General features: G+C 44.3%; 1 protein-coding gene across 1 annotated transcript; it reads left to right on the plus strand.

The window, feature by feature from the left end:
* Positions 1-259: 259 nt before the first annotated feature.
* LOC310876131 (DNA-directed RNA polymerase II subunit RPB1-like) lies at positions 260-21463 on the plus strand (the record flags this gene model as incomplete). The annotated part of the gene is made up of 26 exons (XM_083789576.1): positions 260-388; positions 792-1079; positions 1989-2150; positions 2675-2895; positions 3391-3523; positions 3615-3739; positions 4356-4566; positions 4934-5143; positions 5675-5843; positions 6604-6698; positions 7464-7667; positions 8207-8429; positions 9221-9404; positions 9812-9983; positions 10167-10272; positions 11891-12096; positions 13197-13460; positions 14226-14433; positions 14901-15004; positions 15114-15215; positions 15449-15616; positions 17206-17409; positions 17766-17952; positions 19015-19134; positions 19226-19351; positions 19926-21463. 26 exons carry the CDS (start codon positions 260-262, stop codon positions 21461-21463), a joined length of 5859 nt encoding a protein of 1952 aa, XP_083645702.1.
* Positions 21464-22094: the final 631 nt, after the last annotated feature.

The raw sequence follows: 22094 nt of genomic DNA on the forward strand, positions 1-22094 counted from the left end.
GTCTTCTTCCTTCTCTCAGGTAACATGACAGATTGTCCAGGCCATTTTGGCCATATAGAGCTGGCAAAGCCAGTATTCCACATGGGATTTATAACAAAGATCGTGAAGGTTCTCCAATGTGTCTGCTTCAATTGCTCCAAGTTGTTAGTGGATTCGGTTAGTACTGTACAACCAATTTATTTCCTCATTTTGCGGCAAGAAAACTGTTATTTGAACTCATGCATTTGAATTGGCTTTTCACCTCTAGAATAATCCCAAGATGAAAGACATCCTGTCTGAAACGAAAGGGCAGCCCAAAAAGCGACTGATGTCTTTGCATAAATTGTGTAAAGACAAAAATATCTGTGAAGGAGACGAGAGGATGGACATCGTATTTGAAAAGCAACAGGTACAGTACAATTAACCAATCAACCATGTTTTTATTTATTAATATATTAACAAAATCACACCCGTGTGAAGTGAGGGGCGCTCTTATCATCGTACGTACCATCATCATCACCATCGCCGACTTCTTACTGACACAGTCTGACAGTTGAGAGTTGAAAGTCCCCTGTATACAATATGTCAATGTTTGTGTTTACACTATGACTATAAAATTGTCCATTCATTGTCAATGGAAATGTAATGTTTGTGCAGGACAAAAATGGCAAGGGTTTCACTGCTCAGATTTGTACAGCAGCCTATGGAGACAGGAGAGTTTATCTCCAGTCTTCAGTTTCTACTGCATATCTTTTTCTTCCACTCCATTTCCAGTCCTCTTCTCTTTTCTCTCTCCAACCCACCACTCACAGGGCCATGGTGGCTGTGGGCACTACCAGCCCCGCATCTGGCGCTCAGGTCTACAGCTCTACGCCGAGTGGAGGCATCCCAATGACGACGGCCGGCAGGAGAAGAAGACCCCGTGGAGTCCTGAGCGCGTGCGCGAGATCTTCAGACGCATCTCCGACAAGGAGAGCATCTTCCTGGGCATGGACCCCAAGTTTGCCCGGCCAGAGTGGATGATTGCCACCGTTTTGCCCGTGCCTCCGTTGGCCGTCAGGCCTGCTGTACGCGGCATGCACGGCTTTTCCCGCCACCAGGTATTGGCAGATATTGTCCTTTTATTATAATGCTGTATTAGGACATTTGAGATGAGTGGATGGGCTCTGACATTACCCTAAAGGGTGGTGAGGTGACCACCGGAGCTGAAATAACGTTGAGCGGTGGTGAGTAAAAACAGAGAGAAGGGCTGGGGCGGTGGTTTGCTCTTCACTGCGGCTCGTGACGTCATGTTGTAGTTTGGTGGTCACCTCACCACCGAAAATCCAGACTGAATGAGCCTTAATTCGGATGTACAAATAAATCATCCGTCTGAATGAATTCTCAGATAAATAGATCTGCCAGACTGATCTGCCACACCATATCCGTTTTTGCGCAGTAGGCTGCTGCTTTCCCTGAAGTAAATGCTAGAGTGTACAAATGAACCCTTCCGCTCCTCACTCACACATACACCTGGCAAACATAGTCTAATCAAATTTGATGGGGAAAAAATGATGTTCGTGTTTGGCTTGGTTTTTGATGAAAGGGGGAAATCATGCTAAAGCAGTTGCAAATTGTATCTAGTAGCCTTAGCTAGTAGCCAATCTATTTAGCGACCATCTGTTCTGGCAACATGGGTTAGTAGGAGGACTAAACCATTTCACTGTATGAACCTGTGTGTCTATGGATGTTTGGCAAACAGAACATTAATTAACAAGACCGATTCTGTTGTCGGGGAAAGTATCAATTAAGTTACGTTGTTGAGATGTTATGCTGTTGTATCTAGTATAAAGTATGTATTAAGTACAATCCGTCCTACCCCGTGGATATATAGGCACAATCCACACATCTCTAATAGACAATTATTTCAATCCACTGCTGAGTCACACAGAATTGCCATATTGTGTTGCAGTTGATGGTCGAATGGCATTAACAACAATAATAATTAATTAATGCTTTCTATTACGAAGGACGACTTGACTCACAAACTGGCTGACATCGTCAACATTAACAACCGGCTGAGACGACACGAGCAGAGCGGTCTCCCACCTCACATTATCGATGAAGATCTCCAGCTCCTTCAGTACCACGTCACCACAATGGTGGACAATGAGCTGCCAGGCCTGCCCAGGGTATGCAATAGTTCTGTCATTGCTGACGTCAATATCGGTAGAGGGCGCAAATCCACGGGTTCATGTACCGGTACTTCTTATTTGCATTGTGATCCTGATAGGGGGATTTTAGATCGCCTCATATAAGAACTGTGTTTGAAAAATAAACATGTCAACTCATGAGTGACTGACTGTCGCAAAGGATACAGAGACAACTCCCTGGCAATAATGCCGAGACAGCTTGTTTATTTTTGGACCACAATGCTTATATGAAACGATTTAGAGAAATTACTTCCATGAACCAGGGGATGAGCGAGTGACGTCAGGACGTCGGCGCTCTATACAAACTCTGGTTTGTTGTGTTGAACACACTGTTGGATAGAATTCACCCCTGGTTTGGAATTGACAGCTTAATGTGATTTAAAACATATAGACGTATCTTCAGTAGCTTTCTTATTGTTTCCTACAGTTATTCATTTGCGTTTGGTCACAAATGTTTTGACATAATGCTATTATGCTAATGATTTGGCTTCTTCTCTTCTCAGTCATTGCACAAGACTGGCCGCCCTGTCAAATCCCTCAAACAGCGTCTAGTGGGTAAGGAGGGCCGTGTCCGTAGTAACCTGATGGGGAAGCGAGTGGACTTCTCTGCCCGAACGGTCATCACCCCTGACCCCAACCTGGAAATTGACCAAGTGGGAGTTCCTCGATCCATCGCAGCCACCCTGACCTTCCCAGAAATTGTCACAGCATCAAATATTCACAGGTACAATTCGGGATAGGGGATATTTTATTCATAATGTTCAGAGTCAGACTAATTGACAACAAGAAAGAATTGCAGCTCCAATTGGACTTGAATACTGACAGATGCAGCAACGTTGACAATTTTAGTCTGATTTATACTTTGTCATACGACGATGTTGTGCTGTGAGAACAACAGTTGAGCTTCTCAGAGTAGCTGCCAGGTTGAAAGAATAGTAATTGTTATTAGAATTGGTACATTCCAAACAATACCCGTGCATTGGAGGTCCAGTCAACAGATTATTTGTATATTTTATTTCAAGGACCCCCAGTTTGGCATTTATTAGTCCACAGACCCCAATAACTCCATAGACCCTTACAGATCCTAACAATGAATCGTTTAGCTGGGGGCCTCCTGGAACCCCCTCAAGGACCCCTGAGGTCCCTGGACGCCACTCTTGAGATCCTCTTGTGTATAGTGTACTAATACTAATAAAAAACATTCTCATGACCTTTCAAGGTTACAAGAGTTGGTACAAAGAGGCAACCGCCATTACCCAGGAGCCAGGTTTCTTATCCGTGGTAATGGTGCCAGAATCGATCTGCGTTTTCACCCCAGAACAAGTGACCTTCTTCTAGAGTTCGGTGATAAGGTAAGATTGTCCGGATGATTCTAATGTCTTAATGTACTGTACATGTTTTTTTGTTGTTGTTTTTCATCATATTCCTTTTCTCCTGTTATAGGTGGAAAGACACATGCATGATGATGATGTTGTCGTCTTCAACCGACAACCCTCTCTTCATAAAATGTCCATGATGGGCCACAGAGTTCGGGTCATTGCCTGGTCCACCTTCCGACTTAACCTCAGGTGCCAAATTAATTCCTATTTGTATTGGACTGTTGCACACAATTTCACAATTCAGGCATTTAGCAGATGCTCTTATTCAGACAGAGCAACTTAAGATCAGAGTAAATGGCATGAACCCTAGTCAACAAATAAATAAACCTTGCATCTGTCTATAAACAAGAAATTGTTATGATATTGTGTGTAACAGTCTGATGAAATCAGTCTGAAAACTTTTAGACAACTTTTAGACAGTTGTTGCTTTAGACTAGTCATTGGTTAGACCAGTCATTAGTCCTACAACTACAACCTATCTCAAACCCTCACCCTAAACCTAACCTCCCACGGGGCAGCACACCTAAACCTAACCTTAACCCATGTCTAACCAATGACTAGTCTAAACTAAGTATGCACCCACTGTCATACAGTATGTTGTCAGAGAGCTCATCATTCATTGCACTGTTTCTCAACGTCGGGCTCTGGGAGGACTTACAGTATGTGTCTGTAACTCTTGTGAGTGTACAAATGGAACCAAATGGACCCTTACACTGTCAGAGAGTTACCGTAAATAAACCTTGAGAATAGCTTTAGAGAATTTAGAATAGCTCTAACAGACGCATGTTTGTCTCTCTTCCTGCAGTGTGACCACCCCGTACAATGCTGACTTTGACGGTGACGAGATGAATCTCCACCTGCCCCAGTCCCTGGAGACCAAGGCAGAGGTCCAGGAGCTCGCCATGGTGCCACGCATGATGCTCACGCCTCAGTCCAACCGACCCGTCATGGGGATTGTGCAGGACACACTCACGGCGGTGTACAAATTCACTCAAAGGGATGTTTTCTTAGAGCAGGTAAGTATATGTGCGTTGAAGTGAATTGTAAGTTGCTATCCAGAACTTTCACTTGATTTATCTTAAACCAATCTGTATTATCTGTATACTATCTAAATACACTATAATTACCAGATCTACAGTGGTTGGACTATTCCATTGAGAAATTTAGACCCTGGTGTCAGACAATATCTCCCCAGACCAAGTGGGGATTGCCTCTTGGCCAAAATGTGGTCTCATGCAGGAGACCTGGGTTAGAATTCTGTTTTGGGTTAGAATTCTGTTAAAATGTTTTGGCGAGAATAAGTACGATTGATTGTCTTAATCCAGTTCCCAATTGAATACTCACATGCATACTGCTCGCCATGTTTGTCCCCAACCCCACCAGGGTGACATGATGAACCTGCTCATGCACCTCTCCACGTGGGATGGGAAGATGCCCAACCCGGCCATCCTCAAACCCCGTCCCATGTGGACCGGCAAACAGATCTTCGGCCTCATCATTCCCGGGCGCCTCAATGCCTTCCGGACACACAGCACCCATCCCGACGATGAGGACAGAGGGCCTTATAAACACATCTCCCCAGGGGACACCAGGGTACGACTAAACTTGACATGTCAAGACTAAACTTGACTAGGTGGTTTATAGACTAACATGTAATTGAAAGTCGGTTGCCATGTAGCTGAGCCACTGTACCCCTACTACCATCACCCCCCTGAGGGTGCCCACCACAAAGACTAATCGGTTCAAACTATCCTTTGTCCCGGCTACTATTCAGCTGCTGAACAGCAGATAGCACTTTCTTCTTGCCTTTTTGCACATACAGTATTGCCCACTAATGCGCTTTTGCTGATTTTGCTACTATTGAATGTCATGAATTCTCTGTCTCTAGTGCCCTGTTCTTAGATCTTAGTCTTGTTTTGAATGTTGTTTGTTGTGTGTATTTTTTTTTACTATTATCTGGCTGCAAACCAATTTCCCCGCAAGGGACAATAAAGCTAACCTTGAACCTTGAATCCCTTTCTCTCTTCACTTTCCTTCTGTATACAAAAATGTTATAAAATGAAACATTCTCTTTGTTTTTATTGCCATAGCTGTAATGTGTTTTGACTGTATTAATTCACCCAGGTCAGAGTAGAGAATGGTGAGCTGATCATGGGCATCATGTGTAAGAGGTCTCTGGGAACATCGCATGGCTCCCTGGTCCACCTCTGCTTCCTGCAGATGGGCCACAACATCACCAGACTCTTATACAATAACATTCAGACCGTCCTCAACAACTGGCTGCTCATTGAAGGTAAAAATAACACTTGTTATTACTGCTCTACCTTGGAGACTAGTACGAAGCACCGAGTGTTTTACGAGTGTTTTACAGGAGTACTGTATGATGTTGATTTGCAAGTGAAAATGGAGGGAGGGGCTGTGCTGATAAATAGCACAGTAATGTGCACTATAGTTTATTTTCATATAATATGTGAATGTTGCATATTGTTTTTTATACTTCAAAAAGTATAAAACGTGTTTTGTTTTATACTTTTTTAAATATATAACTGTAATCTTATAATTGAAGTCAAATCTTACCCAAAGTTGGAGTCATACACCTTGTATAGACGTTCCCATGTGGATCCTGAGGTCCACATAAATTGTCTTTTAATGCTTTTTAGGTCTTAGGCAATGAGCAATTTCAAAGAATCCAAAAATAGAACGATCATCTATTTATAAATGTATATTAACGGTATACACAATATTTTAAACCATACTGTTATGCAATACCACTATACATACGTTGCAAATGACAAATGCATTGCCCTCCCACTCGCGTGGTGACTTGAAATGTCGCCACACTTTAGACAGGATTTTATTGATTGCTAGCAGTGTGGCGGCATTCAGTCACATGGCTCACTAAGCCAGTCAAAGAATCGACGTGGAAAACAAGTTGAACTTTGTTACGTTAGTTATTCATGTATACCAAAACATTTAGCTTATTATTACACGTCAAATTCACAGTCATGGATCGATGTTAATGTTTATGGCCCCTCTGTTGCATTTTTGTCTAGGTCATTCCATCGGCATTGCTGACTGCATTGCAGATACGAAGACATACAGCGACATCCAGGAGACACTCAAGAATGCCAAACGGGATGTGAGAGATGTAAGCACATTGTCCGCATCGCTAATGCTTTTAACCACTTAATACTATATACACCCTATATACTTAGTTCAGGGGTGGGAGAGGGCCACTATATTTCCACACTCACTCCCAGAGGGCCACATTGCATATTACTGTCATATTAGTTGCCCAGTGTCATCCAGGGCTCTATAGCGGTGCCCTGTAGGCGGTCATAGCTGCGGTGTCAAGCTGAGCTTAATTTGACACCACAGCTATGATTGCTTACAGGGCCCGGCTCTGTGGATTCGTCTATACCCCATCCATTTTTCCATCCTCTATACCAAATCTTCACCGGAAGTAGCCCATCTACAAACTAGAAAATAGACCAAACTGAATTATTTACAAATATGTCTGTTAATGTTTAGCCTCGGTACCAGGCTTTCATTTTTGTTGGTGCAAGAATTGAAAGCCTGGAGGAACGCATTGGCCGCTCTGGTCTAAAAGTGGGTGTCAACCCTTCCGGGTGGGCGTCGCTCCAAATGATGTGACGTAGCGCTGCACTAGGGGGGAGAGGAGGGGCCGGGGGTGACGGACAGATCGATGAGATCCAATCAGGGCGTGCACAAATCTGAGCCGCGACCCGCACCTCTAGACCAGAAACCTAACACGTTAGCTCAGGCTAGTTAATGTTTGACATTGTGTGTGTGTGTGTGTGTGTGTGTGTGTGTGTGTGTGTGTGTGTGTGTGTGTGTGTGCGTGCGCACACGGCGTGGCATGGCGTGCGTGTGTGTGTGTGTGTCGCCCCAGGTCATCTGGAAGGCCCACAACAAGGAGCTGGAGCCGACCCCAGGTAACACCTTGAGACAGACCTGCGAGAGCCAGGTCAACCGCATCCTCAATGAAGCCCGCGACAAGACCGGATCCTCTGCCCAGAAGTCACTGTCTGAATACAACAACTTTAAGATCATGGTGGTGGCTGGGTCCAAGGGATCCAACATCAACATATCACAGGTGTCTTGTCCTTGTCTGCGTTGTTTGTGTTTGTGTTGTACTGGTCTGTAGTGTCTGTAGGTTTTTTTTTCTTTCTTTTAATTTTTTTTTTCAATCCTATTATATTTAGCTGACTCATGAGTTTTACGAGTTACAGTATATTTATATATAAATATCGATTTTGTGTTTGTTTTTACTAGGGGTTTTTTTCTCCCTTTTTTCCCGTTTATTATTGTCATTGTTTTAGCTGTCCCTGTGTATGGCCACCTACAGTATGTGCATTGGTTATTTACATTTACAAAGACAAGAGCCATAGAAAATGCCAAGGTTACACGTTCTCATTCACACATGGAAAATGCTTTTGACTTTGTGACTTGGCTATCTTTATTTTAATTTTTATGAATTTACTTTTGTTCTAATACATCATCTATTCCTAAACATTATTTTGTGGTAATGTAATGTGGTAACATTATTTAATTGCTTTTATATGAATACTCACACCCCATTCACACCACTCAACGTAAACCGTTCTCCATCCCCTTCTCCATGACTCCTTCTAGGTTATTGGAGTGGTAGGGCAGCAGAATGTGGAAGGGAAGCGCATCCCCTTTGGCTTCAAGCGCCGCACATTGCCCCACTTTCTGAAGGATGACTATGGCCCCGAGAGCAGAGGGTTTGTAGAGAACTCCTACCTGTCCGGCCTGACGCCCACCGAGTTGTTTTTCCACGCGATGGGAGGCAGAGAGGGCCTAATCGATACGGCTATTAAGACTGCTGAAACTGGTATGTGTTAGTAACTGGTACCCCTCCAGTATTCAGGATTGGTTGTTTGATTGATTGAATACTTTATTGACAGTTTGCAGAAAAGGGCACAGGAAAGTACAGTTCAATTAAATACAAGGTCTGCCAAGAGGATTTACTACCCAAGAAAGCACTACTAGGCTTGTTAACATTGGGGTCCTTCATATTCATCTCATCTGGACATTTAATGGCATACAAATATACAGTACTGTGCTGCAAATACATCATATAAGCGGTTAGAAATGATAAGAAAATAAATTATATGTAGTTGTAAAGGTAGTGAGTTTTGAATTGCGAATTCATTGTGAATGCAATGCACCTTGGATAGCAATTAAGCACCTTGGATAAAGGCGCTATATAAATGCATCATTTACCATTTATATGAATAAACCTACAAAATGGCCTCCTTCAATGAGGCTTATTATTTTCAGTTATAAAGTTGGAAATGAGCTGAGCTAGCGGGTGTGTAGAACCACCGTAGGAACCTTCTTTTTTTTAAAACCCATTCTGACCGGGCACCCATTTTGGTGTCAGCATCACGTTATGCTTTAGCTATTTAAAAATAGCAGATCTACAAGCTCATATCGCGCCACCGAGTGGCGCGATACGAGCTTGTAGGTCTGCTATTTTTTGAAAAATCGAAGAACGACTGACATTTTTAGAATCTGATCTCAGGTCAGAATGGGTTCATCAGGACCAGTGTGTGTCCGGCGGAAACCTCGTGTGAATCTGATCTCAGGTCAGAATGGGTTAACCATCCCTTCCCCCGCCAGGATACATCCAGCGGCGTCTGATGAAATCCCTGGAATCGCTGATGGTGAAGTACGACAGCACGGTCCGTAACTCGGCTAACGAGGTGATCCAGCTGCGCTATGGCGAGGACGGCCTGGCCGGAGAGGCTCTGGAGGTGCAGAACATGGCCACGCTCAAGCCCTCAAACCAGGCGTTCGAAAAGAGGTGAGACAAGCACCAAAGTGCAGCTACATTATTTAACCACAGCCCTATTTTATACTTCACATCATTATTAATCATTAATTATTTATTATTGATTATTATTAATAATTAAATAAATAAATAAGGACATGCCCAAAATAGAGACACCAGTTTGAAAGGGGTTAAGTACGTATACTATACAAAGTAAAATACAATCTTAAAAGTACCAGAAATACTACTTGTAACAAAAAAGATACGTTTTGCTGCCTTTATAAATAGTGTCAATGTTTTGGATCGGTTGACTCCTCTGTATGTGTGCACTATGCAGCTACTGTATGGCCTCCTGCTCGCACACTTGTCTTGTTAACTGCAGTTGACTGTAGCTCAACTCAGTGGCATAACGAACTAGCGTTTGTGTAATCTGTCTATAGGTTTAAGTTTGACTACACCAATGAAGGCGCCCTGAGGCGCATCCTGCAGGATCATGTGCTCAAAGATGTGCTGACAAACGCTCACGTGCACAGCACTTTAGATGAGGAATTCATCAAGATGAAGGAGGACAGAGAGAGCCTCAGAAAAACCTTCCCTAGTGGGGACAGCAAGGTGTGTGTGTGTGTGTGTGTGTGTGTGTGTGTGTGTGTGTGTGTGTGCGTGTGCCCTGTGTGTGCATGCGCGCATGCATGCTATTTGCAGGGTCAAAGTTGCTGGGCCAGTGGTTACAGTGTGACTTTGGTAAGGTGTCAACCCCTGCTAACAGTTGTGTGCAATGCTCACCCTGGCCTCTAGGTGGTGCTGCCATGCAACCTTGACAGACTGATCTGGAACGGCCAGAAGATCTTCAGAATCAACACTCACTCTACTACAGATCTCCATCCTGTTCAAGTAGTCAAAGGTATGCCTCAGAAAGAAAATTCGGGAGAAGGATAATTTTATTTAGGTGACAATGTTTCGACCCCCTTTGCAATGACAATTGCAAACAGCGGCTTGTTCAAGTGGCAGCGGTGGCCGAGTGGATTGCGGAGCGGGCTAGATATCGGAAGGTCGCCAGTTCGAATCAGCGGTCCGACACGTTAAAATTACCACCGTTGAAGTGCCCTTGGACAAGGCATTGAACCACTACCATGAAATGCTCCATGTGGGCCTGGCTGTAAACAAGTATCTGATGCTTAGTCCAGTTACCCTTGGTAAACTTGATTTACCAGAACGCATTTCTTCTTCTTCTTCTTCATTGTTAAACTTGCCCCTATCTGTATATATAACACGCCTCATTTGTTGTTACTACTCATACCTGACTTAAGACCCATAGGGGGTCGAAACGTTGTCATCCTTATACCTAAATAAAATTCCTGTGGGAGCTACAAAAACAGTAGTCGGACTACTTCTCCTTCTCCTGTACGTATCTTTTTGTTCAGCACCTTGAGAGTTTTTTAGAGATATGCATGCTTTCTTTTGGATTGAGTCAGAAAGAGAACCAGCTGTCATTTTTTTAATTCCCTTATACAGTGTGACTGTTCCCACAGTTTCTACATCGCATCATTAGCCCGAGTTTTGAAATATGTGAACAAATTCATGGGATCACAGCTGAGAGATGGTAGCCTCAAGCACTGCTTATTGCTGTAGGCCTTGCTGGTATAATGTCAATTATGTCAATTATACAAGGGTTACAGAGGGGTAGCATAACTTACAAGCATTGTGGATTGTTACCAGTAGCTATGTGACATATACTGTTAGTGTTGAGGAAATGTAGTTGACTTTCACATTCATTTCAGGCACATTTTGTTCTACAAAACGTGCCTGAAACATGAAGGTTTCTTCAGTACAAGCCTATTATATATATATATATATTTTTTTTTTTAAATAAAATCCTTAATTCAAGGGGACATCTGCCAATATTGAAAATTAATACTTTCATTATATATGCAGGACATTAATCTGACATGAAATGCTTCCCGATAGATGCACTTTGATAGCTCTGTTTGGTCCAGTTTTATGTGGCCCGGTGGTTTGTTCCATGTTCCGTTTTTAGGGGCGGTTTTGTTGATATTGCTTGACAATAGTGTAACCATGGATTGCATTACTATTAACCCATTTTGGGTGGGAACCCATTTTGGTGTTTTAAGCATTATGTTATACTATAGCTATAGAAAAATAGCAGATGTACAAGCTCATAGCGCGGCACAGAGTGCCGTGCTACGAGCTTGTAGGTCTGCTATTTTTGAAAATCCGTAAAAAATGTGGCGCAAATCTTCTAATATATATTCTTTCAGAGTGAACATTTTTAACTCAAATCTTTGCTTCTGGAAGGTCCCTGGAACAACATATTTTCAGATGGGGGGGGGGGGGGGCAATTACATATAATTCTTGGGGGTCCTTGACATGAAAATGTTTGAGAACGACTGACATAGAAACATCGTTTTTTCATAAAACTGTCAGGATGTAGAAGACATTTGTAGAATCGGTCAGTAGCAATCAAACCCAACTATGACCTGGGCAACTACTATGAACTATAGGTGTGGAGGAGCTGAGTCAGAAGCTGGTGATCGTGAACGGCGATGAGCCGCTGTGCAGAGAGGCGCAACGGAACTCCACTCTGCTCTTCAACATCCACCTGCGCTCCACCCTCTGCTCCAAACGCCTGACGGAGGAGTTCCGCCTCTCCACCGAGGCCTTCCAGTGGCTGCTAGGAGAGATAGAAGACAAGTTTAACCTGTCCATCGTAAGTTTGGCATATCCCCTGAATTTTGTATACTGTAGTATGCATGTAAGCATGTCCGGATTTGTAGCAGAGCTTCAGAACATTATACAGTGCACTATGCTGAATTACTGGACAGTCTTCTAGATCTAAACCTGTAAAAAACAGGTGTGTGGGGAGGAATCAATTGGCATAATGACTAAATTGGGAGAAAGTTAATTGGCTACTCTAAAAAGAAAAAAGAAAGAAAGAAAGCTAAATGACCTATTTAACTGTATTTAAAGCTGCTATAAGCAATAATATGTGAACATTTGAATGACCTTTTTTTATTTATTATTATTCAGACAGCCAGCAATGGGTAGAACGCTCCCAAATAAATTTAGTCTCTCATTCTGTGCTTTGAGATACCTCTGTCTGTTCCTTTTCTACTGTTAGGAAATATCCCTGAAGAGTTTCTAATACATGATAAATATTTAATCAAGATCCTCTTAGCAAGTAAAAAAGCTATCACACGACGCTGGTGCCAGCAGGACCCACCAACGAAAGATCAATGGATGGACATTATTGAGGAACTGTATGCTATGGAAAAACTAACATTCATACTTAGACTACAAGAGGACAAATTCTATAAAAAGTGGGAAAAGTGCATGGAATCTCTTCTCTCAGCCTAGCGATATTGCAATAGGATTTCATTGAATGCTTTTTGTAATATGAAAAATGCAGCCTTTTTTTCTATTACTTTTTGTCTTTTTCTTTTCTTTTTCTTTCCGTATAGTCTTGTCAGTTGTGTTTTTCTTGTCTGTTCTTCCTTCAATAAAAATGAAGTGAAAAAAAAAATGTTAGTCTCTGTAACACATCTAGGGGCCGTAATCTGCATTCAAAGATGTTCCTAGAAGCTTTGTCATTGGTCGAAAAAAAAACCCGGTCGCAATGACTAACCAATCAGGAAGCAGACAGGAAAATAGACCAATGACAAAGCGTCTAGGAAAATCTTTGAATGCAGATTGCGGCCCCTAGATGTGTCACAGAGACTACATTTTTTGGGAGCGTTTTACCCATTGCTGGCTGTCTGAATACCAAAAACAATGTAAAAAATGTGACATACGATGCTCGTCATTCTCTAGGTCCACCCAGGTGAGATGGTGGGGGCCCTGGCCGCCCAGTCGCTGGGAGAGCCCGCCACCCAGATGACCCTGAACACCTTCCACTATGCCGGCGTGTCCGCCAAGAACGTCACGCTGGGCGTGCCGCGTCTCAAGGAGCTGATCAACGTGTCCAAGAGGCCCAAGACGCCGTCGCTGACAGTCTTCCTGCTGGGCCGGGCGGCGCGTGACGCCGAGAGGGCCAAGGACGTCCTGTGTCGTCTGGAGCATACCACCCTTCGCATGGTTAGGACGGGAGAAGAGAGGCGGGTGGAATACATGGAGTTGAACTTTAGACCTGCCTAGGCTACTTAAACTATCTAGTCTTAGCCAACTAAAAATAAACTAAAACATAATTGCTCAGGCTCTTCAACAAAGATGGCTAAAACAAACATTCTTTGTTCTGTACTTGTAAAACACTGAAGTCCTTAAACCAGAAACCTATAACGCTAACCCTAAACCCTAAGGTAAGTGGGGAACATAGAACCTGGGGAACATGGGGATGACCTCCGCTCACTCACACTCGGTCACTCCAGCATGGCAAATTATGGTGAAATTGGTGACCTGCCGAAATATGTGACCATCTTGTGGACTTCACACAACTTACAATGGAGGTCTTTAAATATGTGGCCTGCATACCGCTAGGTTGAACTCTGCTTAATGAACAAACTGCAACGATTTGCATTCAGACACTGACATTATGTGATGTCAACACGATTGTCACATATTTCAGCAGGTCACCAATTACACCGCAACACCACCATGCTAGAGTGAGCGAGTGTGAGTGAGCGAGTGGCCGAGATTTTGGGTATTGGAATTTGGCTATAGACTACAATCCTTGCCATTTGTCTTTTTGACAATCCACAACAGACTAGTCTGCCTATATCGGTCATAATTATGGCAGCTAAGTCTATGGACTTTTAATGTTGGTTTACTCCCATCACAACTAATCAGCCAAACTAAAGAACATGACTATATTTACATATGATGTAACTCCCTCTTGTCTTCTAGGTAACGGCCAGCACTGCTATCTACTATGACCCCAGCCCCCAGAACACTGTGGTGACGGAGGACCAGGAGTGGGTGAGCACCTACTACAGCATGCCTGACTTCGACGTGACGCACGTCTCTCCCTGGCTGCTGCGCGTTGAGCTGGACCGCAAACAGATGACCGACCGCAAACTCACCATGGAGCAGATCGCTGTGAAGATCAATGCCAGTGAGTGGGCTTTTATAGACTAGGTTATTCAATACTTAACCTATTTCGGGTGGGGTTAGAGTGCCGCACTACGAGCTTGTAGATCTGCTATTTTTTTTTAATCGTGAAAATGTTCTTCAAATCTTTGAATATATATTCTTTCAGAGAACGTTTTTAACTCAAATCTTTGCTTCTGGAGGGGTCCCTGGAACATATATTTTCAGATGGGGGTCGGTGGCCTATTACATATAAATCCTTGACATGAAATATTGAGCACCGCTGATACAGAAACATAGGTATTTCCGAAAACTGTCATGATTTAGAAGACATTTTAAACATTTCGTTGTCAGGCCTAAATGGGTAACCCCCCCCCCACACACGCACACACACACACACACACACACACACACACACACACACACACACACACACACACACACACACACACACACACACAGTGATACCATGTGTCATGTTCATCCCTCCAGCATTCTCGGACGATATGAACTGTATCTTCAGCGACGACAACGCTGAGAAGCTGGTCCTGCGCCTCCGCATCGTGAACCGCAACGGGGACAAGTTCGAGGAGGAGGTGAGAAACAAGCAGCCATGTTTCAAATCATACTCACTGCAACACTAACATTCCTCTTGTTTAGTTTTTCTATGGTCATTGTGACATCTGACCCATTGTCTTTGTCCAGGAGGAGTTGTTTGCGGACAAGATCCCCGATGGCGTTTTCCTGAGAATGATCGAAGACCTCTTGAAGTACATTACACTGCAGGGCATCGAGCAGATCAAAAAGGTACGCACATGACCACAGACAGCATTGACCACTTTAAACCAATGGTTTTCAACCCTTTCCATATCAAGGCCCATTATGTATTCAGCATTTGAGCCACGGAACCACCATTTGATGAGATTTATCCTCTCATACCCACAACTTTGTATATTTTGGTATCGTTGGATTATTTGGATATGATTTTTTCGTACTCCAATACTTTTGTATTCCGCACTTTTACTTGTAACCACTTCAAGGTGTACATGAGCAGCAAGAAGAAGACCTTCCTTACGCATAAGGGAGAGTTCATGGCTCTGCAGCAGTGGACACTAGAGACGGAGGGAGGAGGGCTCCTGAGGGTCCTCTGCCAAAAGGACGTGGACGCTCGCACGACCACCTCCAATGACATTGTGGAGATCTTCACGGTATTTTCATTTCATTTCATTTCGACCTTCATTTCGTTTTCGGAAAACACACCGATGCCGTCCAAAGGGCTGGGGAGTCCTGGGACCCTCTTTTCCAGAGATTATACAACAACACAAAACACAACGATAATATAATAAAAGAGAATTCCATCACATCAGTTATCAACGTCAATGAAAACAGGTACAATTTAGATCAGATTAACCAAAGTTCATATATGACTGAAAACGACCTAGGGAAACAAGATAGCTACGTATACTTATACTTATACTGAAGGCTGTAAGGTGTTCCAAGTATTCGAGGCACAACTCTTGAAAGCACACTTTCCAAACTCAGTGGAAGCATGCAGGATCTCAAGCATCAAATAGGCCTGAGAGCGAGTCTTATAAGAAATAGTTTTCCACTGCAAAAGAGAATTTAAATAAGAGGGTGAACTCCCAATCAATGTAAATTAAATAACAAAAATCACACCCGTGTGAAGTGAGGGAAAGGCATACAGTACATCATCTCTTTCATGCCAATCATAAGCCAAAGTCAGCCATTCTCTTATCATCATACAACATTACAACAGCCATGGGTGTAAGAGGTGATGAATTGAACAATGTGGACCCTGTTGTAAACAAGTGTAATGCTTAATTGGGTCGTCCACTCACAGTTGACAGTCTTTGTATTGAGTTTGTGCTTAAAATGTACTGTAAATTCTACAAACTGTTAATAAATATTTCAATCAATCAAAAAAAAGTATCTCTCAAGTATTGCGAAATGTCTGACAACTCTCTACCAGCCACATACAACGGGTGTCCCCCGTGGCACAATCGTTATGCGATGCTCAACAATTTACAATTTACAATTTACAATTTAGGCATTTAGCAGACGCTCTTAATCCAGAGCGACTTACATTTAAGCAAGAACAAAAGCATGGGAATACATCACATAAAAGTATTTATCATGAAACATGCGTAAGCTAAGAAAGTAACAGTGGAATATCTATATAATGAAACTATACATACACTATACATATAAACTATACATATTTACTACTATGCTATACATATGTACTATGGCGTGCTATGACTAAATACAATACAATTATAGTGCTGTCTACATAACATGCTATAAGTCTGTATCAAATGCTATCTAAGCCAACATAAATGCTATCTAACCAATAGCACATCTCCCACCCAATCACGCCGGCCAATTACACTTTGCGTCCTCATTTTCCGTCCTCACCTCAAAGTTTTTGTTTACACATACCCGGAAAGCTGCAGGGCATAGGAGAAATCTGAATGTCCAAAGTTTTAAGTGTGGTAGCACTTCTGTATATAATGTGTCGTATCAGTATGCCACAAGCAAAAGTAGATGTCCTCTCATACATTTGTTTCTTAAATACAATTGCAGATGCTCATATTGTGCTGCATGAACTGTTTAAATTACATTCGACATCAACGCCATAAATCAGTTTAAATACTAATAATAATCTGTAGTTTTATAGCATCTTTCTTGATTTCACATTGAGGGGGAACAACTCTGATTCTCTAATGAATGTCTCAGGAAAGCACGACTGAAGACCCCCCTGCTCTCCTCCATGCAGGTGCTGGGTGTCGAGGCTGCGCGCAAGGCTCTGGAGCGCGAGTTGCACCATGTCATTTCATTCGACGGTTCCTACGTCAACTACCGCCACCTGGCCCTGCTCTGTGACGCCATGACAACTCAAGGATATCTGATGCCCATCTCACGGCATGGCATCAACAGGCAAAACGTGGGAGCTCTCTCGAAGTGCACCTTTGAGGAGATGGTGAGAAAAGAGCGTATTATGCAGATTGACCTTATATTAGACTTATCTCAGTGCGAGGTGTCTAATACATTATTCCATTAATAAGCTGAGTTTGTTAACACTGATACTTAACCTTTGATACTAGTTGATGTATGTCACAGGGACTTACCCCAATCCAACCCTTGATGCTGAGTGCCAAGCAGGAAGGCACTGGGTCCCATTAATTCAGAGTCTTTGGTAATGACCCAGACAGGGATCGAACCCCAACCTTCCAGTCTCAGGGCAGACACTCTAACCGCAAGGCCACTGAACTGGTCATTTGTAACTCAATGCTATACAAATTTGCTACATTTTAAATGGTATTATTATTATTCCAGGTGAATGTGGTGATGGAAGCAGCGTACCACAGTGAGAGTGACCCCCTGAAGGGTGTGTCTGAGAACATCATGCTTGGTCAGCTGGCTCCGGCCGGGACGGGTTGCTTCGACCTGCTGCTAGACACGGAGAAGTGTAAATATGCCAAGGCGGTCCCCACAGACACCTGTGACTTAAACATGGCCAGACGTAAGTTGGAGGGAAAAAGCAATGACTCTGGATAAAAAAAATCTGTCTGAATTTTCATTTTGTTTCACTTCATTATTATTATTATTATTTTTTTTAAAGATATTTTTTTGCGGCTTACGCCTTTTATTGATTTTTTAAGGGACAGATAGTAGGCTGACAGGAAACGGGAGAGAGATGGGGGGATGACATGCGGTAAAGGCCGTGTCGGGTCCGGGAGTCGAACCCGCGGCACACCGCGACTGGATCACCAGTCCGGTGCCCAGACCATTACGCTACGGCCTGGGCCTTTCATTATTTTTCTAATGGGCTTGGCTAGTGATTCAGGGCTGGGGCCAGGCTAGTTACATGTGTCAGTCAGTGTCATATCAGTAGTGTGTTGGTGGAAGAGTGTCAGATCTAATAAGGGTCCGTTTAATTACCAACTCCATTTTGCTCTGGACCACCTGGAACCCCCTCAGGGACCACTGGTTGAAAACCACTGCTAAGTCACAGTATGTAAAGAAATGCAACTCTAAAGTAAAAACTGGCTTTCACTTTCCACCTTATGTCATAATCCGTCCTTCCCCTAGACAGTATCCACTATAGTATTCAGGTGCAGGACAAACAAAATATCAACGTAAAGAAAGTGCGCACACTGCTATTATGCTCCCAAGAGCATATTGTTGCTCTCGGACAGAATTCCTCCTATTTCAAATGTTTGTTTGGGGTTTTCTTTTTGTAAATTAATGCCCTACTGTACTTCGTTTCACACAAAAGTTGCTAAAATAGCTGACTTTAAGATTGGCTAATCTTAAAAAAAACATATAAGTTAAATTGGTTAAGTATAGGTTTAATAAATATTGAATCAATAAATTGGATTTTCTGAAAAGTAACCATTTTTGGACATTCAAAACTAACATCCGAATGTGCAGACTTTATTGTCTCGTGCTCAAAAAACGTTACTCAACAGACTTTTAAATTGACGTTTGACATGTAGCCTATTTGTTGTTGCACTCATGATATTTTACAAAGTTAATGCAGTCGGTGGAGCATTGATATTTGCTTTGTCCATCCTGCTTGCAGCCTCTGGAATGTTCTTTTTCTCAACACCCACCCCCACGGCCATGGGGCTATCCCCTGGCATGACTCCCTGGATAGCGGAAGCGACCTCAGCAGCATACAGTGAAAGCTTCTCTACTGCTGGTGAGTTGCAGGCCTTGGACTCACATGGCTCAGCTGCTATTTTTTACATCTGCATAGTGCATACTACTGACTCATTCTTTTTCATCTCCAGGAACCGGCATGACTCCTGGAGCAGCAGGCTTTTCACCTTTTGGAGTGAGCTCTCCGGGCTTCTCTCCAGGATGGTTCTCTACAGCTGGGTCTCCTATGGCAACCAGCCCATATACCCCCTCTCCAGGTTAGACAAGATGAAAATACCTTTTGTTACATGGTTGACCGTGGATGTACAGAGGATGTGTAATGATGTGATGGGCATTGTTTTCATCCACGTTGGATGGCAAAAGCCTTATGGATAGAATGTCAAATGTGATAACAGGAGATGGGACCTCTACTCTGGGAATCCCCCCATCCCGCAAAAAGAGTACTACTGCTAGTCTGTAATGTAGGGCTTTCGAAGAATTTTGAACATTTGTACATTTACTAAAAAACATGATGTGTTACAATGTTGGAATGGGAGTGTGATTCAGGCGAGTCGATTCATGATAACATTTGTAATACATTTGTACAATAACATTAATGCTTGACTTGACGATTTGCCTGTATGGCACTCAGTACTAGTAATGTTGTCCAATCAGTCCAATTAACCACCTAAAACGTAATTTGGTCTGGCGTCATCTGCACATCCTGAATCTGATCCTCTATAGAAATGTTATACTTATCTTCAGTTATGCCATGAATGCAACGGCAGAATTTAGGAATCAGTTCAGTGATAGTTTTGTTCTAACATTTTGTTGTACTTTGTGTGACTTCAGATGGAGCCATATCCCCGAACCACTGCCCAACCTTCTGCAGTGGCTACAACATCACGCACAGCCCTGGTTACTCCCCAACCTGCCCGCATTACAGCCCTACCTCTCCCTCTTACTCCCCCGCTTCCCCGGGTTACTCCCCTAAATCTCCCTCCTATTCCCCCGCCTCCCCGGGTTACTCCCCTACCTCTCCCTCCTATTCCCCCCCCTCCCCGAGTGACACCCCTAAATCTCCCTCCTATTCCCCCGCTTCCCCGGGTTACTCCCCTACCTCTCCCTCCTATAATTCCCCCACCTCCCCGAGTTACACCCCTACCTCTCCCTCCTATAATTCCCCCACCTCCCCGAGTTACTGCCCCACCTCCCCTTCGTACTTGGCCACCAGCTCCCCCTCCGCAGGTTCCTCGGACTCCTCCTGCAGCCCAGGTTACACCCCCCAGTCGCCCACCTTTGTGCCCAGCTCACCCTCCTGCTCTCCTGCCTCTCCCTCCAACAGCCCAAACTCCTCTCGCAAGTATTTGTCATTGACGCCCAAGTACATGCCCACCTCTCCGACGTACACGTCTCCCCAGTACAGCCCCTGGTCACCCACTTCCTCCCCCACGTCCCCTGTTGTCTACTCTCCTAACTCATCCACCTACTCGCCATCCTCACCCTCCTACTCTCCCATGTCCCCTGTCTACTCCCCCACCTCACCCAGCTACTCCCCCACGTCCCCTGTCTACTCCCCCACCTCACCCTCCTACTCCCCCTCGTCCCCTGTCTACTCCCCCACCTCACCCTCCTACTCCCCCTCGTCCCCTGTCTACTCCCCCACCTCACCCTCCTATTCCCAATCCTCACCCATTTACTCCCCCTCGTCCCCTGTCTACTCCCCATCCTCACCCAGCTACTCCCCCACCTCACCCTCATACTCCCCTACCTCTCCCTCATACTCCCCCACCTCACCCTCCTACTCCCCCGCCTCACCCTCCTACTCCCCCACCTCACCGTCCTACTCCCCCACCTCACCCAGCTACTCCCCCACCTCACCGTCCTACTCCCCCACCTCACCCACCTACTCCCCAACAACCTCACCCAAATACTCACCCACTTCCCCCACATACTCTAGTGACGGATCCACCTCCCCTGGCTACAGCGCCGCCCTCCCTCATGGCCACATCCTCGACACTAGCCCATCCGTCAGCCCGTCACCCAAATACTCACCCACTTCCCCCACATACTCTAGTGACGGATCCACCTCCCCTGGCTACAGCGCCGCCCTCCCTCATGGCCACATCCTCGACACTAGCCCATCCGTCAGCCCGTCACCCAAATACTCACCCACTTCCCCCACATACTCTAGTGACGGATCCACCTCCCCTGGCCACAGCGCCGCCCTCCCTCATGGCCACATCCTCGACACTAGCCCATCCGTCAGCCCGTCACCCAAATACTCACCCACTTCCCCCACATACTCTAGTGAAGGATCCATCTCCCCCGGCCAAGGCCCTACCCTCCCTGGCCACAGCCCCGACGACAGCGACGAGGATAACAACTGAGCTGCTATGGAGACGACCGGCAGCTGTACCCCCCGAAAGTACAGCTTTAATTCCCCACTTCCCCTCTTATTTACGTACCTACCCACCTACTCTCCAAACGTGCACCAATTCCCCCCCCCCCCCCCCCCTCCATTTTCAGCCCCACCTCCCCTGCAGGCTACATCCTGACGACACGGGGAGCAGTCTCTTCATTTGGACTCGTTATTCAATTGATTTTCCTTTTCACGTTTCAATGTCAACCTACACCTGTTTATTTTTAATAGATAATAATTTCCACGTAGGCACCTACAGTATACTGAGTCCACGCTGTTTATGACAATAATACAGTCTTGCGAGAATGAATAAGGCTGTCGTGGTTTTGAAATGGTCAAGGCATGACTGTACCACAGACTTTTTTTCTGTCATATAAAGGATTGGGTTTGGCTTCCTTTGTACAGTATGTGCATGTAGGCTTGTTTGCTCTGCAGCCTCTCTTTCCCCCTTCTTTCACACCCTGAATCAGCAGGTCCCTTCGGTAAACGAGGTGGGAGTGATTCTTGGTTTTGCATATTCCCGTATAAGTTAGTTTTCATACATTTATCAGAGTCTGGCACGCGAGACTATACCTACAGTCACACACCCAGATCTTTCT

Source organism: Protomyctophum parallelum (genome assembly GCF_964188405.1).
Source record: "Protomyctophum parallelum genome assembly, chromosome: 18".
NCBI classification, from domain to species: Eukaryota; Metazoa; Chordata; class Actinopteri; order Myctophiformes; family Myctophidae; genus Protomyctophum; species Protomyctophum parallelum.